The 18,251-nt window shown below is 38.3% G+C and overlaps 1 protein-coding gene across 2 annotated transcripts; it reads right to left on the bottom strand.

Annotated features, from left to right (window-relative positions):
- Positions 1-1,162: 1,162 nt before the first annotated feature.
- LOC146708428 (uncharacterized) lies at positions 1,163-18,219 on the bottom strand. 2 transcript variants are annotated; one of them, XM_085460306.1, is made up of 5 exons: positions 18,156-18,219; positions 7,985-8,145; positions 7,799-7,892; positions 4,756-7,115; positions 1,163-4,576 (listed from the first exon to the last, which is right to left on the bottom strand). In XM_085460306.1, the coding sequence occupies exons 2-5, from the start codon at positions 8,069-8,071 to the stop codon at positions 2,564-2,566; spliced, it is 4,554 nt and encodes a 1,517-aa protein (XP_085316432.1). In that variant the 5' UTR covers positions 8,072-8,145; positions 18,156-18,219; the 3' UTR covers positions 1,163-2,563. The 2 variants fall into 2 exon arrangements, with proteins under 2 accessions (XP_085316432.1, XP_085316430.1); XM_085460304.1 differs by lacking the exon at positions 18,156-18,219 and adding an exon at positions 16,353-17,012.
- Positions 18,220-18,251: the final 32 nt, after the last annotated feature.

The following is an 18,251-nucleotide window of genomic DNA, read 5'->3' as shown; positions in this document are numbered from 1 at the left end:
CACAAATTAAATGATAGGTTTCACGTCTCATCCGCTCTTTGCCTCCGTGCACTCTTTGTGCGCAGGCTCACAGCACTCGGCAGAGAACTCCCCCTCCCCCAGCTAAACATCCATGCCGCGCATCTTGCCATTGCCTTCAAATTGTGGTTATTATTATGGTTAAGTTAAATCCAATTTATTAACCTACCTCTGAGACGAAGTGCATCTGCAAAGAACGTACTTTCTCCCGTTTGGCAGAGCAGGCAATGAGGTGCGTTTAATGTCTCTGTGTTAATTTGAGTTTCCATGAAATGTATTTGAATAAGGCCCTCCAATTAAGACAGATTTTATGTTGTTGATTTTAAAGATCTGAATGGATATTTTATTTTTTATTTCTATTTTTAAGTTTTATTTTTCAAGACTTTGTGAATTCTCTTTTTTATAACTGGGCACACCCTTTTTAGTTTTGTTAATATTGGCAATAGTGTGAAGTGTTATTGTTGGTTTCAAATATATTCGACATAGGCTATCCAATTAAGTTAAATGTCATGTTTTTAGAATATTTTATTTTATTTTTTGCTTTTCTGTTTTCCCCCTGAGGGATTGCCACCTTAACGTGGTCGGGGTTTCGCACGCGTTAGTGACCATAAAAGCTTGACCAGCAGCAGCTCAGCCTTCAGTTGGGACACCCAAGTTGGTCAGGTCTTTGGGTAGAGGCCTGACAAAGTGCAATCCAATTACCTGACAAAAACAGTTACCCCTCATATATGCCTGTCTAGAAACGGCCCTGAGTGCAGTGTGGACTTATAAGGTGAAGAACAAACAGTGCAAGATCTTTTGCGTATTACCCCCACTGGAGAATATTGGTTTGCATTAGTTGATTTGAAACCATACAGCATAAAGTCAAAGTCATCATTAAACTCCAGGACTGCAAAGCTATTACTTGTGCTACACATTTTTAAATGATCACAAAATAATTTTATAAACAAAATGTTTATTTACATTTCTTTCATTTTAACAGCCAGTACAAACAAACTATGCAACTTGACTTGACAAAAATCAAATCAATGTAAATTCACAGTATGTACAATGAGGTTTAGGGCTGTAAAAGAATGTGTTAATATTGTGTTTGATATTTTTTGGGAAAGTTAGCTTTTCAAACATATCTGAGAAAAATTAGACATTTACACCAAAGTAAAGACATCTTTTTTTTTTTTTTTTTTTTAAATACAGCACAATGTTGAACAGAATGAAAATATGTTTAAAAATAAAAAAAGATTCACTTTTAGTCCTCCCTGAATGAGGTGGTTAATTACTGTGCAAGTAATACAATTAGACTTCATTGCCATTTAGACATCAGTAATGACGTGGCATACTGACAGAAATTGAAAGATGGGTAATGGAAATTAGATCGTATTTTCAGTCTCAATTTAATTAAGACATGTTTTAACCTTAGTGCATATTTCAAAATCCAACATCCAAATTCCAACACTGGTCACAAGATGTGCTTTCCAGAGTTATTGTGGAAAGATTATCAAATACTTCTTTTTTAATGATAGGCAAGTGCTTCAATTTTTGTAACTGTATATATGAAAACAACATCAATAAATTACCAATTAAAAAAACTAACAAAACATCTGTTTTTAATGTGTTCAGTTGACAATATTTAAAAACGAATGCAAGTGTATTATGGCGAACTCATTACAAAATGAGAAAAGAAAAAGATGACAGCTTTAAAATGCCACTAGGACACTAAAGTCCATGTCCAAAACAAAAGCATTATGTATGCCACAAAGGCTTACTTGAGTTGAAGCCAAATTTACCTTAACAATTTTCCCTAAACTAACTCAGGTACAACATTCGGGAAGAAATACCATGCCAAACTGGGGTTATGCTCTCACACATCTTGTGACATCACCTACTGAATCAAAAAGTATGAGAAAAGGATACCTGCATATTCTGACAAACCAACTTAAATTTAAAGATGTATATTTCTGAAAAACCTCAATCTCCATCTATATTACACTTTACTTTGCAGAGAGCACACAGTGCCATACAGAACATTTTAAAAAGAAAAAAAAATAAAGTTCAACACTCTGGAAAGTTTCCTCATCTGCTTGCAAGTGAGGAGGAACAAAAGTGTAGCTAGTATAAAGAACAACTGTCACTAATCATTATGTTGCATCACTTTAAAGTACAATTTGTGATTTTGGGGAGATTTACTTGTCTAGCCTGTCTATATTGCATCGTTTTTATTTTCAACAGTACCAAGTGGCACGCATGTTCGTCTGTTGGCTTTAGTTAAGTTGCTTCCGTTCTTTAAGACAGATGGATGGATTTCCAACAAAGCAGCAAATGAGTACAAATTCCCAAACTCTCGAACCATTCTACAAAGATACAAAATAATTATCTCAAAAAGGCAAAATAAGTAAATTCTCCATTTGCATATAAATTCCATTATAAAAACCAAACAAACAAAAACCCGCTCCACAGCATGCATTTTCTGAATTACAAGAATGTATATTTCCTATTTCAAAGCATACCATTGTTCCAAGGTGAACATGGTTTCTTACATGTCCATCTCTCACGGACCACCATGTACATTTTTAACATGTTTTTTTAGGTGACCCGTCTGCGTGAATTTCTTTGAACAGTGTGGACAGGCATGTGGTTTCTCCCCTGTATGGGTGTATTTGTGCCTTTTAAGGTTATTGTAGTCTAAAAATCCTTTTCCACAGAATGGACACCAGTGTCTTTTCTCTCCATTATGCCATCGCAAATGCACATTCAGTTCTACTCTTCTTATGAATTTCCTTTCACAGAGGGTACACTGAAATGGTTTCTCTCCAGTGTGGATCCTAATATGTACTTCTACGTCTCGTTTTGTGAAGAATCCTTTTTTGCAGATCTGGCAAATGAAAGGTCTTATCCTGCCATGCACCATTTGTATGTGTTTTGTAAGGCCAAAGCGGTAGACAAATCCCTTCCCGCAATGCTGGCAGATATGTATCCGACCATTACGGTGCACCCGGCCGTGGCGTTTAAAGCTCTTGGAGTCTGGGAAATTCTTCCCACAGAATGTGCATGAGAAGGGCCTGTGTCCCGTATGAAGACTAACGTGGCTTTCCAGTGCAGCACTGCTGCTAAGAATTCGACCACATTCCCCACACTGGTTCCTTAGCAGATGCCTACCTATGACTGACAAAGGCTGTAGAGGTGATACAATTGGTGACGTAACAAATTTGGGTTGGGGTGAATCAGGGGAGCCTCTGGGGTTTTGATTATCAGATCCCGTCTCCGTCTTTACGTTTAACAAAGACGACTCCTTTTCCCCAGGTGGAGCCATTTCACTTTCTGTCATGACAGGAGGTATCCACACTTTAGCTCGACATTTTTTCCCAACCCCACAGTTGGTCCGACTCTCTGATAACAGACTTTTTGCCAATTTAGATTTGTTAGACTTTTTCATTGAAGCAATTTTTTTAGCTTTTGCTGCTTTAGCTAACTTCATAGCATTAACAACTTTAAAACCCCTTTTAGGACCAGTAACATCTTGGATTAGTCTGGGCTTCTTAGCAGGTGTAGATTCCTCAGTCCTTGTAGGACTGATGCAATTTTTAGCTATTGTAGGGGACTTGACACTTGGGGAACAAGTTTCACCTTTATTTCTTCTAGTAATAGCGCCACCTGTGGTTATACCAAAAGATCTTAATTCCCTTTTAATCCTTTTTGTCCTTGAGTCATCCTTGCTGAAAAGTGAACTCCTACGGATGCCAGACTGCCTCAAACTAGGTGTTCTTGGACTAACAGAAGGCAAGTCAGTCTTTTTAGGACTAGTGCTTCCTCTGGTTGACATTACAAGGCTTACAGAACTTGATTTTTCATTTATAGGGGTTGTATCATTGTTAGTCATTTTGGGGCTACCACTTTCTTTAGTTGAGCTAGGACTTCTAGAACTCAAAGAACCTTTTCTACCTGAAGGCGACCTCCTTGGACTTAAAGAACTGGATTTTTTATATCTAGGACTATCCCTACCCAAAGACCTCCTAGGAGTCACTGAAGTCATTTCAGGACTAGCAATTTCTTCATTTAAATTACCCTCTCTAGGACTCACAGATGTGGATTTTTTATTATCTGTGCCTAAACAATCTCTATGTGTACTGTCCGCCTTAGGAGTCATGGTGGTGGAATCACTGTTAGCCCTGCTCTTCTTAGAAGTTGGCTCATTATCAATCATCTTGGGTAAATCACCACCATTACACAGTACAGATCTTACAGGACTGATGGAAGATGGGGCATTATTAATTAGAGCTGTATTATCTTTAACCACATCTCTCCTTCCAAGGCAAACAGGACTGGTTTCCTTAGTTGACTTTTCATCGTTAAGACTGCCATTCTCTATTCCAAGTTTCTTAGAGATGAGAGTGGTAGTCTCACTTTCTGAATTCTGTTCCAGACTTTTTTCAGTTCTTTTAACTTGCAAGTGAGTTTTCAGATGACTTCGCAGCCGAACGACCAAGGAGTTTTTCTGTAAGCTTTTCTTCTGTAAGCTTCTCTCCGTCAAAGAAGCTTTACCATTTGCAAAGTCAGAGTTGGCCTGTATCAAAATGGAAAGAAGAAACAAAAAATAAATAAATAGGTACCACATTCTGTAGGGGTTCTAATTAAAAAAAAACAATAACAAAATCCCACAACAACAACAACATAACATGATGACTATCAATTTCAATGTGTAACCACAGAAATTATGAGCCCCATGTACTGAATAGCATATACCTGTTTTTCTGGATCTTGAACGATCGGTGAAACTGCCAGTTGTGCCAAGAACTGTGCTTTAGTCATCTGGAAGTGAGGGTCAGATGCCTCTCTGGACATGGAGGTAAGCTGTATGATGGCAGATTCATTCTCCTGTACGTCACTGCTGTCCATATTAGGAATGGGTTCAACAGATGTGGCTGATGTAGATGGCTGCAAATCTTCACCGACAGTTGCCTCTCTCATGACAGTGAATGTTTCAGATGACAGTTGAGCCCGCTCATGATTATTTGACTCTTCTGACTTCTGAGGTGTATTTAGAGTCACAGGACTAAGCATTTCGGTTACATCTAAACTACTGCTTGAAGATGAATCTAGCTTCTCTGAGATTGCTGGTTTTGAAGACATCTCTTGCATAGTACCTTCAGAAAATCCCTTTAAAAGCAGTTTCGATACCAAAACAGATTCGTTGGGGGATACTGAAAATGGAAGTTTGGTTAATCTGACCACAGGAGTGAGCTTCCTATCAACAGTCGGCTGTGATGCTGGTATTATCTTAACTGACTGTTCTAAACTGGTTTCTGTAGGAGTGCTTATCACTTCAGAAACAGAGGCAGTTTGTTCAGGAGATTCAGGGCTGTCGGTTGTGTTTTCACTTTGAGAGAATGCTGTGTCATCGGAAGCTGAAACACTTAACTCCTGTGAAGCTGCAGTCGACTGTGTAGATGTCAATGTGACAGGAACATCACGAGGCATTGCTGCCTCTTGCGTTGCTTTCACAACTATTGTCTGTGGCGGATGTTTACTTGGTGCCACTGCTGCCAACCGTATTGGAACTATGATTGTTATTTTTTTGTGTGGTGGACCACCTGTTTGCTGATTTTCTGATGGTTTAGTCAACTGTGAAACTGGGACTAATGTCATGGAGGTAGTATTTGTTTGTTGAGGAAGACAGAAAAGTGAAGGCGTTTCCAGAGGCAACCCTGCAACTCCAGAAGTTGCAAGTAAATTATTGTGTGTAGTCCTCGACTCTATAGAAGAAAGCTTTGTTGTAGACGATGCTATATTGTGAGATGGTCCTACTCTTGGCACAACAGTTATTATTTTAGGCCTAATTTTAGTCAGTTTTCTGGGTGCTACGGGGTGGGAAGATGGCAGGACAAAAGTTTGAGTAGCAGCATTTGATAAAACTTGCTGTTGTTGTGGTGTAACAAATGCTTTGAGGGTTTCATTGGCCTCTACACTTGACTGAGATTTTACAGTAAGATTCTGTGTCTGTGGTTTAGCTAGGATTTTGTCCACTGTTTGTAGGGTATCCACACAGGGAGCACAATGAGTCATAGGTGATGAAATTTTTTCGGAAGACGGAATAATATTTCCCATTGTTGACTGATTCATTGCTTCAACTAGCAGCATTGCATCCTGAAGTGTTGCAGAAGTGCGACGTTCCTTGTGCTGACCGGGTGTCAGTTGTGGTGAGTCCAATGGAGGAGAGTTCAATGTTTTCTTTGCAGATAAAGCTTCAATGGATGGAGCCTCAACTGCCTCTTTCTCTACACCCGTGGGAAGCTGCTGAGTTTCAGGGTCTACTGGCTTTTCAGAAGAACTGCTACTCAAAGACAAAACTGAAGCAGGCAGAGAACCAGCCTTTCTATTGTCCATGTTTTTCAAATCAGTGCTTGCCATCTCCTGTACAGATGGATTGGCAGTAGAGGAAGTCTCTTTCGACTGAATCCCAGATGATCTTGGAGAGGCAAAAGCAGAAATCTTCACTGCATCTACTGCAGTGGATTTGTCAACTATTTCTGAAGGTGTGTTCAACTGTTCCTGGCCTTTTAAGGCATCAAAAGATGATGACACAAGTGCTTCTTTTGGTTTAATTTTCTTTGGTGGCCGTCCTCTTCTACGCCGTACTGACACATTAGTTTTGGAAGTAGCTTCATCTTCTGCCAAGCTGTTTTTTAATTCTTCACAAATAACTTCTTTGTTGACCAATATGGACCCCCCTAACTGTTCATCTGCACAGTGCACATGTGCAGATGGCTTAACAGTAATAGCAGTTTGTTCATTTTCTACTGTTTCACCATCTCTTTGACATTGCTGAAGAACCTGTGTCTCTACTTCTGATGTCTCCTGATCAACTTCAGACTCTTCTTTGATATTGTCCGTCATTGCAGCAAGTGAAATAACTATTGAATGTTCTGAATCAGTGGTCTGGCTCTGCGTTCCCTCTGAACGGCTACTCTCTCCCATACAGGATACCTCCCGGACCATTTTGGTCTCTTCATCTTTTCGAGCTGATGTAGTTTCTTCTGTTGAATCTTCCTGGTTAATAAGCATCCCTTCATTTTCAGTTCCATTTAAAGAGACATGTAAAGAACCTAGGCACCACAGTGATAAAGATGTCAGAAGAAACATAAGAGGAAAAAGTTACTAAGGCAGAGAAAACTCTGGAACAATGAAACTTTAGTTAGACATTTTTTCCTTTTCCCCTTAACATTACATGGTCCATACAATTATTTTAAAGGGAACTGTTTATTTTATTTTTTTAAAGATGTGCTAAGTCCTGTTTTGATTTGGCACTCATATACTACCACTGGGAAATGCTGCACACACAACCTGTTTACTGGTGAATAATCTTCCACTATTATTTTGGATGTTTAAACTCTGCCAACCATTTAGCCTCAACCCTTTCTACCTTGCACTTTCCCTACTGACTGCTATAGTGTTGTCGTCAAGCTGCTTCCCAAATGAGGTTTCATCTCCAGGCTAGACATACACAAAAATTAAACTGTAGCTAAGGATGGCAGTTGCTGTTGTGCTCTAACACAATCTGCAGCAGGTGGGGAAGACCTGCACTACGGTTTCAAACAGCTCTCTCACACAACAGAGGCAGAATCTCAGTGAAGTAGCAGTTGATTATAACATTCAGTTAACTAAACACATTTGACCATCACAAGATAATTGGGAAATAATACATTTGCTGATGAGCAAATTCAAAATGCCATTATTTAATTCTTACAATTCTTTCTTTATTCCAAAACCATCAGTTTAATTTCCTCACCTGAAACATTACTAAGGGCTTGTTCAGAGGCCACTGCTGACTCAACTTCCTCTTCTTTTAACTCAGACTGTAGAGAAGTATCACTGTATGATTCCTGTAGGAGGAGGACAAAAATTTAGGTTTTGAGAAGGTGCAAAAAAATCAGAACATTTTATTTTTTTTAATGCTGCTATGGTACACACAAACCTCCTGTTTGACAAGTATAAATGTCATCTGAGAATTTCCTCCCTGCTCCTGCAAACCATATCCAAACCTCTCACCAGCGTGTAACATTTGTTGGTTTTTTAATGATGACTGCCCCAGTGGCTGACATTGCTCGACCAACACTGTGCGGAAGGAGACAATATCTGTAAAGAGAAACATGCAAACACACAAAGAAAAAACAGAATAACTAATTGTTCAAGAATAGAGTTCAGAAGAGAGTTGAGTACAGCGACAATTTCCAGGGGAGTAATGAACTAGTTTTATTGCACCAGCAGAAAAAAGTGAAGACCGCAATGTCACCGCTTTGAACTGGAGCTGGCAGTGGCAGACCTTGCAATTCTCTAGAGATCAGCTGCAAGGCTACTCTAACCAGAAGTGGAAACAGGTATAGAGGTAGTGCTGCTATACTATGCTCACAAAGGTTGGAGAACAGAGAATACAGTAGCCACCTGGAGTCCAGGTGGCTACTGTATTCTTCAACTCCACTGGAGTTGAAGTCTTGAGCTCACTATGGAGAAAATTGTGTGCACATTAGGGCTGCCATGATTAGTCGACTAGTCACAATTACGTCAACTATCAAAATCGTTGACGACTAATTTAATAGTTGACTCGTCGTTTGAAGCTTTGTAAGATCCCAAAAGACGCAGAAATAAGTAGTAGGATTTAAGAGTGTAATAACAGACTGAAACAGAAGATGGCAGCACTGCATGTACAAGGATGCCAGCTGCCGTTAAACCCCAAAGAAGAAGAAGCTGTGTCCAGTATCATAGTTGTGTCCAAATTCATGAACTTTTGCTACTCTGGTTAAACATGATATATAAGTCACTTAGATACCTTAAATATTTTATTGCTTGGCTTTTTTCAGTATTTTATTTGTTCCTGAGCAAATCTGTTTGGCTGAGATTAAAGCTATAGTTTTTACACAGCTGAATAAACGTCAAGCAGACAACTGATTATCAGTTATTATCAAGTGTCAGATGCTCGAGAATATACTATCATCTTGTCTTTATTTTTAGTTAGCACATACCTTAAACACTTAAAGCTGTAAGCTAATGATAGTTATATAAAAGCAGATGCATGCTGGTGCAATACGCTGTACGTGTTACGTCCAATGGACGCATGATCTGATTAGTCGACTAATTGCAAAAATAATCGGTGACTAGTTGGCTATTAAAATAATCGTTTGTGGCAGCCCTATTGCACATATATGCACACTAGGGCTGCCACAAACGATTATTTTGATAGTCGACTAGTCACTGATTATTTTTGCGATTAGTCGACTAATCAGATCATCATCCATTGGACGTAAAACTACAGCTTATTGCACCAGCATCTGCTCTTATATAACTATCATTAGCTTACAGCTTTAAGTGTTTAAGGTCTGTGCTAACTAAAAATAAAGACAAGATGATAGTTTATTAAATTTTAATGAAATTTGGAGATTGTTTCGGTGAAGTTTAATAAACTCCTTGCTATCTAAAATATAACAGGACACTGGAGTATATTCTGGAGCATCTCACACTTCTGATAATCAGTTGTCTGCTTGACGTTTATTCAGCTGTGTAAAAACTATAACTTTAATCTCAGACAAACTGATTTACTCAGGAACAAATAAAATACTAAAAAAAAAAAGCCAAACAATAACATTTTAAGTTATCTAAGTGACTCATATATATCTAACCTGAGTAGCGAAAGACGGCGGTGGGTTTGAAAACGATTTGCGGGGAGTCCGGTGTTCTCACGGCGCTAGTGAGCCTAGCCCCCGGCTCGCTAACGAGCTAGTGGGTAACAGATGTCTCCGAAAACGTCGGAGCACTTTTGAAAATATGTGGTGTCCTGATAAACTGAGCAGATATTTGAGGTTTACACAGCTACATTGTATATTGTATAGCTTTCTTGTTATATCGTTAGCTTCATAGCATAATTGCCTAAGTCATTGGACTAAGTCAATGACTTAGGCAATTATGCTATGAAGCTAACGATATGTAAAATTGTATTGTATTTATTTAAATTTTTACTTTTTAATTATTTTACCTGCATTTTTTAATCACTCTTATATTTAAATGTTCATTTGCTATTTTATCTAGGGATTGAGAGTAACGTAGTTTCTATTCTCTGTATGTCCTGTACATGTGGCAGAATTGACAATAAAGGTGACTTTGACTTGACTTTGACTACATTCTCGCCTGAAAATATGTTAAACGTTTATTTTGTGACCCAGAAAGAATAATAAGAGTAACATTAAAACTAACTAGCTGCCACCATTGTTGGAAACTGCGCTGGGCCGCGCTATGAATTCTGGGACACAGCTGCTTCTTCTTCTTCTTCGGGGTTAAACGGTAGCTGACATCCTTGTACATGGAATGCTGCCATCTTCTGTTTCAGTCCGTTATTACACTCTTAAATCCTGCCACTTATTCCTGCGTCTTTTGTGATCTTACAAAGCTTCAAACGACGCGTCGACTATTAAATCAGTCGTCGACGATTTTGATAGTCGACGTAATCGTGACTAGTCGACAAATCGTGGCAGCCCTAATGCACACCTCGGACCACTGTCAAGAGGCCAGGTCCACTGAAAAGACCGCTTTACTCTGTGTTTTGAAGTTCTGGCTACTGGTGGGTGTCTGCATAACTCACCTATGTCTTACCCTATCAAGCTTTGTTTTTACTCCTAAGTAAGGATAAAATTTTAATTTTGGCTTAAGTATTATTTTTTACTAAGAAAAGCATATTAAAGTTATAAATTGACTTGCATATCATTGAGTACAATTAGGATTGTACTCAAGCTATATGTGGAAGGAAACCGTGACCTAGGACAAGCTGATGGCATAAGATGTAAGTACAACTCCTCTGGTTTCATATGCAAAAAGTAATTATTGCGCTAGCTTACGTGGTTCCGGTTCTAGTGATTTAAAAATAGTTACCGGCTTTAAAGGTTTAACATAAAACCATTATAAAAATCAGAGATGATTTATTTCTTAGTAAGTCTTTAGGAAAATACTACAACTATACTGTATGGAACAATTCCACAAATACAGAGATTTAAAAAAATACAACAAAAAAAAAACAACTTCTTTTATATATATATATATATATATATATATATATATATATATATATATATATATATATATATATATATATATATATATATATATATATATCCCCAGTACAAGTTGAAGAAATGTTCAAATGTAAACAAAGGAGAACATTAATAAACAGACATATTAACTCAATGGCAAGGCAAGAAAATATTAATTTGGGGGGAGGTTAAATTGCACAATAAGTGCAGTACTATCTCAATTAAGGCTCATATATGGATCTGCTATGCGGCTTTACCGCAAACCCAATGTGGTAGCCAAGTATGACACAGCTGCTCAACAGTCGCTCTACGTTCTGTGCATAGCTGGGAAAGTGCCGTCTGAGAAAAATGATTACTGCCAGTGAGTTGGTAACAAGAGTCAATAACTTTAATCTGCTGTTTAAATCAGTATTTTTTATTTTATTTTAAATTGCGTCATGTTTTTTTTGTTACAATAAAGAAGTAACATTACAGTCTTTCTCTTCTGTAGGTAGACAAAGGTACAGTATGGGAAAAAGTTAAGATATAGTCACGATTGGACTATAAGACAAATAGTATGAACAACCACCAATACATATGAAGTCTTACATTGTGCTTGTTCTAAAGGATGGCAGTGACACCTCTTTCAGTGTTTTGGAAGCATATAAACAGATCTGAGCAATCAAACCACTGCATTAATGTTGTACTCGATGGTAAAAACAGGCACTGGTACTGCATATACAATAATATGATAATAGTAGAACAATACCATTTAAAATTCAGACACACAACTAGATGCTGGGATGCCAATTGGGTCAATGTTAATCTGTAAAATTATTTCCCTACCTCGTCAATGTGGTCCTAAGTTTGCCAACAAGCTCAAACTGCCCCACTGACCTCCTGAGCCAGTATGAAAGCTATCGTGATACGGCTTCAGCGCCGGAATGAAACCATGAAATTATCCCTGATGTGGCCTTTACTTGAGATTTGGATGAAACCAGAATCTCCATTTCTTTCTTCTCTTGTTTAGAAGCATCAGGACCAGCTCATCATAACTTGATGTCGACTTCATTTTCTTTCCTTTTTTTTTTTTTTTACCAGTGCATTATTTGAGCATGATTCTTTTGCAAAAATGCAACGCGTTATATTTATTTAAATCTGCCTGTCTAATATACAAAGTTATACATCGTCTGGCGCTTCCACCAGTGAGTGAGTGTATTAAACAAAAGTCTAGCAGTATTGCTGGGTCTCGACTGACTCGAGCCACTATTAGAGGTGATTGTGAATTGGCATTTAGACAGACCACCTTTTCACATATCAGGGAGTGCGCTTCTGGAATAGCCTTCCACTGTCAGTGAGGGAAAGTAAAAGTATCCCCATCTTTAAGAGTCACTTAAAAGGGTGGATGAGGGACACACAAACATGTGATCATGTTTAATAATCATGCTTTATATTGGACGCGAAAAAGAGTGTATTTAAAAAAAAAAAAAAAAAAAAAAAAAAGGGAACCAACTATTAGTGTAATGGGTCAGCGCAATATCAGGACAGTCAGGCCATGTGCAATACTGGAGTTTGTGCAATATAACTGATATATATCGGATGACAGTATAAAAACGTCTATCGTTTTATTTTACGCTATCGTTTGTTTTGTGGTGTCGCAAAATAAGCTGTTTACGGCAATATTTTTCATTGTTTTGATGGTCACTGTAGTGGCTATATTAATTTCTTAAAGTTCTATCTTTCTCTTATATTTTATATAACCACACTACGGGCGGACAAGCGCCTGTTTTTATGCGTTGTGGTTAGCGACAACGACAGTAACACCATCGCGTGTCCGCTTGTTTATGCTCCACATAAACCTTTCACAATAAAGCTCAAGATCCTGTTGAGACTTTTCAAAATAAACTGAATCACGTGAACGAGCAGATTATTTACGGATGAAAAGTAAAAAAAGAGCCGCCAGGTGCTAAAAAATAAACCTTAGACTCAAACGTTAGAACAGGCTTTTCCCCGCAGCACGCCGTGTAATAAATGCTCACAAAGAAAACAGCGGCCGTTACAACTTATGTCTAAAAATTAGAGCTGGGCGATATGAGATTTTTTCATATCACGATATGTTTTTTTCATTTCAGGCGATAACGATATCTATCACGATATAAGCCAAATAACTATATTTGTAAGATTTAAATGTGCCGTTGCTCACAAGTAAAATGTGAAATAATCAGCAGCTTGTTTTTATTTAAATATTTATTTCCCATAATAAGTTCAACAGGGTAGATGTACTTAAGGAACATGAGACTTTTTCAGATAAATAAAGGCAAATATTGCAAACTACACAAAAGGCAGCCGCTAAAGCGTTTAAGATTCAAAATAGAACAAACGAAACAGACTAAATTGTCAATTCCACTTAGAAACAAAATATGAATTCTAAAAATAAATCTTAGTTTGTTTTACAGAAGAACAGACAAAACTGACTAACTTTTGTCAATATCAAATAAACAGAGAACTAAAAGGAAATTCTCAATCTCTCCTTGTTGTATAGCTTAGCTTTTCAAACAGTTTTAACAGTTACTTTAGTCTGACAAAAGCCCAATGACGAATTAGCGCTTCCAGTCAGAGACTGAGGCTACGTCCACACGTACACGGGTATTTTTGAAAACAGAGATTTTCCGTTTTCGTTTTAAAAAATAATCCCGTCCACACATAAAGGCAGAAATGAAGGAAAACGCTGCTATGAACATGCCAAAGCAGCAGGTGGCGCTAGATTCCTAACCGTGCAGAAATGTTGGCCAATCAGAAGTCTAGAAGCCTCGGTGGGAAAAAGTAAACAAAGCTGGGGCATAGAAGCAGAACAGAGTCGTATGTGTGGACGGACAGTAACTGTGTGTATATGTAAGCATTTAAACACTGCAGAAAGTAGAATTAACAGTATTGTAGAAATTCATTTCACCGAAACAATAACGTGGCGCACAGTGTGACGCATGCACCAGTTTATTGTATTTCCAGACTTGCTTTCGGCACAATTTACAGTGCACGCTACTCTGTTTTTTTGTCAGACTTGAAATAGCCGAAATACCTTCACACTACGGAACTTCTATGGCTCTTCCGTTCGACAATCTCTCCGGCGTTGGAACCATCATCTGTTTTCTCTTCGGGTCACACTCGGTTGATTTTTCTAGTCGGCACACTCATTTCCTCCATTATGCGCTGGCTCCATTACCCGCTGGCTGCTTCCCAAACAAACACACGTGCGGCTTGGCACTTGTGCTGTACGTAACAAGTCACGCGACGTGACGCTGCGGCTGTGATTGGTTCGGCTCTGCGCTACTTAATTTGGATTGGCTGACCTTTTTTTTTTTTCAATTCAATTCAATTCAATTTTATTTATATAGCGCCAAATCACAACAAAAGTCGCCTCAAGGCGCTTCATAATTAAGAGGACAAGAGCGGCGAGGTCTATAGCGATAGCTTAATTTCTCTATCGAGTAAAAGTTATATCGCGATACATATCGTTATCGTTCTATCGCCCAGCTCTACTAAAAATGTATCGTTTCATGCATCGGTTAAAACACACTCGACTCCAGCTACATGACGCGCAACTGGAAACACTTCCCGCAAGTCGAGCTGCCCGAGATCCATAGAATTGACAGAAAACGTTACATTTTTGTGATTTATATCGTTATCGGGACGATAGAATTCTTATATCGGAATATGAGATTTTGGTCATATCGCACAGCCCTAATAACTGATGTGTTTCCGTTATTGTCATCTATACTGTCCTCTGTGTCCCCTCTTCTTGTCATTGTTTGTTCTAATATAATGTGATCACTGTTTTTGTCCTTGCCACATGATCTGTAAATAGTGTCTCTGTATGTTTTTACTAACTTTTGTTTAACTCCAACCTGCCAGAGGGTCTGCAGATGAAAATCAGCCCAATGGTATAATCTGGCATATTTACATTTATTAAAATGTTCATTAATCTGTATTGCCCTTCTACACAAGTGTCTAAACAAGTTTGCATTCATAGTTTCATTTATTTTTTTCGCAACACAGTCATTATGTATAGACCTTAATACTGTTGTTGCAGATTCAAATCTGGGACTTCCAGACGCACTGCTATAATGACCCCACGCACACTAGGTGGAACTCAATTATAACAGAAAATGTCAGTAACCGAGTAGAGTCGAGTCACATTGAGTAGCTACTAGTGAGAAAGGGTTCTAATTTCTGCAAAACATTCTAACAACAACAGAGAGGCAGCAATTCTCTTAAACAATTGTTTGGTTAATACTTCGTCTTAATCATCTCCTCTAAAGGAAAAAAACATTCTGATGTTTTGAATGCTCTTTAAACACTACATTAGAGTACACAAAAACATCTGTGATACAAGTTTATGGACCTTTGTATTCTAGTTTCTGTTTCAGAATTATTACACAACTTATCAATATCTAAATACAAGTGTGGAATAAAGCTATACATTGATAAGATTTCAGTTCAGTTAAATTTTTTTTTTTTTAAATACACGTCTTAGTGGTTTTGCCTGGCACTATGCCAGTGCCATTAGAAGACTGCAGTTCGTTATCAGCCCCCTCATTCGCACCTCACCAGCTTCCTGTGTGGGAAAACCTTAGTACCATTGAGTGTGAACGTAGTTACAAACAGAATAAGAAACAGGTTTGCATGTGACATGGGTGTCCACGACCAGGATGCTGACGTAAAAAATTTGTAATGTGTAACGGTCTGTAAACTACAGCAGAACGAACAAAAAGAAATATACTCGGGGGGGCATAAAGAACTGATTGGCCAATTTAGAAGAGGTTCTGGCTTCCTTTAGCTAATCCTAATTGTATTTTATAGATAAAAACCAATATAAAGATAGAAGTGGTGAGTCTGAGCTGTAAAGGAGCAGTCAATTTAGCTCAAATCAGTTATACCAATGCTCGATTTCATTTGAATAATTATGGAGCATCTGTTCAGTTCCTTATAAATATATATATATGTAAAACGTTTTTGAGCTTTATGTAGCCATAAAAAGACGATTTTTTGAAGTTTGGACCAACGTTCACTGTCCTCTAAAAATGGAGAAACTAGTATGGTTTCCCTCCCATTTTGGATCCCACGCTCAAGATGACTATGCTGAGAAGCAAGCATTAACAACTATGATGTTCAGTGTGTTCCAGATAACATGAATACACGTAAAATGTTAGCTAAACACAACACATACCATCATAAGCCAGTTATAACTTAATATTAGTTAGCTCGGGGTGGCTAACATGCTGTGCAACTCACCACACTGCACGGCTGTGTCGCATTTCTCGAAGTCGTTGCTTTGCCCAGGAAGAGGCTGTTTTTCTCTTTGATAACTGCCCGATTGGCTTTTCGCGTTCTCAAACTGGCTGCATTTTGTTCTGAGGTCCTCATTCTCCTTCTTGATTTTGCATATTTCTGCCTTCAGCTCGTCAACCATAGTTTCGTAAAGTTTCGTGGTTTCTGCAACAGCGCTCTTCAGCATGCTCTCCATGAAAGAGGCATACTTCGTCTGAAAATCGTCCGAAGACATCTTGTTTGTCGTACTGTACTTCCTGGATACAGATACGAGCCCACCTGAAAGAGTGTCTTTACTCTGGCGTTTTTTTTAAAGGCACGCCGTCAGAAGCTCCGCCAACATGGCTTCTTCACATGGACGGACGGACGGACGCGATCTCTGCTTTGTGTGACGCACATTGGATGACTGACTTACGCAAGCATCCGGTGTTTCACTTCAAGCCAAACTTTGCTTTTTGAAGAAGTTCAGTCAGTGAACAAAAAATAAACTAGGAAATCTGTCGGCGCCGAATTATTATTACTACCGTCGTATAATCCCACACAACACCAAGAGACCTCAATCTTTTCGTTGCAGCTGAGATTATGCTTTCTTGTTCGTCGATTTTGCTTTAACCGCAGTTGGTAAACAGCTTTTAAGAGCATTACCGCCACCGTCTGGATTGGAGGATTAATCGGAACTTTAAGATATCCGGGGTGTCGAACTTGTTTTAGTTCATGCATAACTTTAATTTATTCCATGTGCTTTTTTATTTACTTTTATTTATTGATTTACCGACTTTTACTTACTCCTCTTCCTCCAAAAGTGAATGAACTGATCTTTAAAATCGTAAAGAATATTTTCCAAATAAGTCATTACTTAGACTCCATCTCATCGTATCTGTAGCATCCTCTTCTGTCACACACAGCCTCTGCATGTCCTCTTTGACTAGTTTAAGGAACCATCTCTGTAGTTACTATCGCTCGTTTTGACATTAATAAAATTATGTAATAATGACTGCACTGCAATTTTCAAATTTTGCCTTTCATCAAGCCAAACTGAACCCTTTCATGGGCTGGTTGTGCCCCACATAACACGTGCTCATATGCTAAAACAGTTATCTTTTTAATCTACTTGTTGTCTAAAAAATGACACAAAAAGCACACACGTTACACGGAGAAAACACGTTTCACTTCCTGTCTCATAAGTGAAAGAGGTGAACTTTAAGATGCAAAATGGGATTTAACTGAAGCAACAAAAAGGTTTAATTTGGATGTGAAACTGTTTATTTATGGAACAGTATCCTAATATGACAATACTTCTCCACCCTTGTCATTTAGTGCTCTTTAAGCACGTTCCCCACTGGAACCAGTTCTCTTTTCTTTCTTCCGTAGCATGAAAATTGTTCCAATCGACGACCCGTATTTAGATACCGGAAGTGTCGTTGTTTACGGAATCGGGAGAAATGTCATAACGCAAGAGTAAAGCTAAGCTACGGAATTACTTTTTCTACTAAGCCTGAGTTCTAAATACACGATATGTAAAGAATGCGATCATTTATGTCAAAAATCTCAAGCGAGCTTATGTTTTTTTCAAATTAAATAGTGTCCAGAATCCGTTAAACATAAATCAGAACTAATGGAGCGAGCTAGTTGCAGCTAACGTTAGCATGACACTTTGTTTAAACAGCAGGGTTCATGAAAGCAACCAAGCTGTAAACTCGGACAACCGATACAATCCATAAATCATTAACTACACAAAAAGCACGTGTAAGAAACGGACACATCTACCTTAGAGACACCGACTTTAGCTGTAGCCAGTCAACAACAACAGGCTTTGAATTGCCAGTCATTTTTTTCTCCTCCTTTTCCGTTTATTAAAAAGAC

Source organism: Copadichromis virginalis, linkage group LG6, assembly GCF_057382275.1.
Source record: "Copadichromis virginalis isolate Kocher_CV1m ecotype Utaka linkage group LG6, C_Virginalis_male_GT1.1, whole genome shotgun sequence".
Taxonomy (NCBI): domain Eukaryota; kingdom Metazoa; phylum Chordata; class Actinopteri; order Cichliformes; family Cichlidae; genus Copadichromis; species Copadichromis virginalis.
The sequence above is the reverse complement of the archived record's forward strand: the minus strand, read 5'-3'. Positions and strand labels throughout refer to the sequence as shown.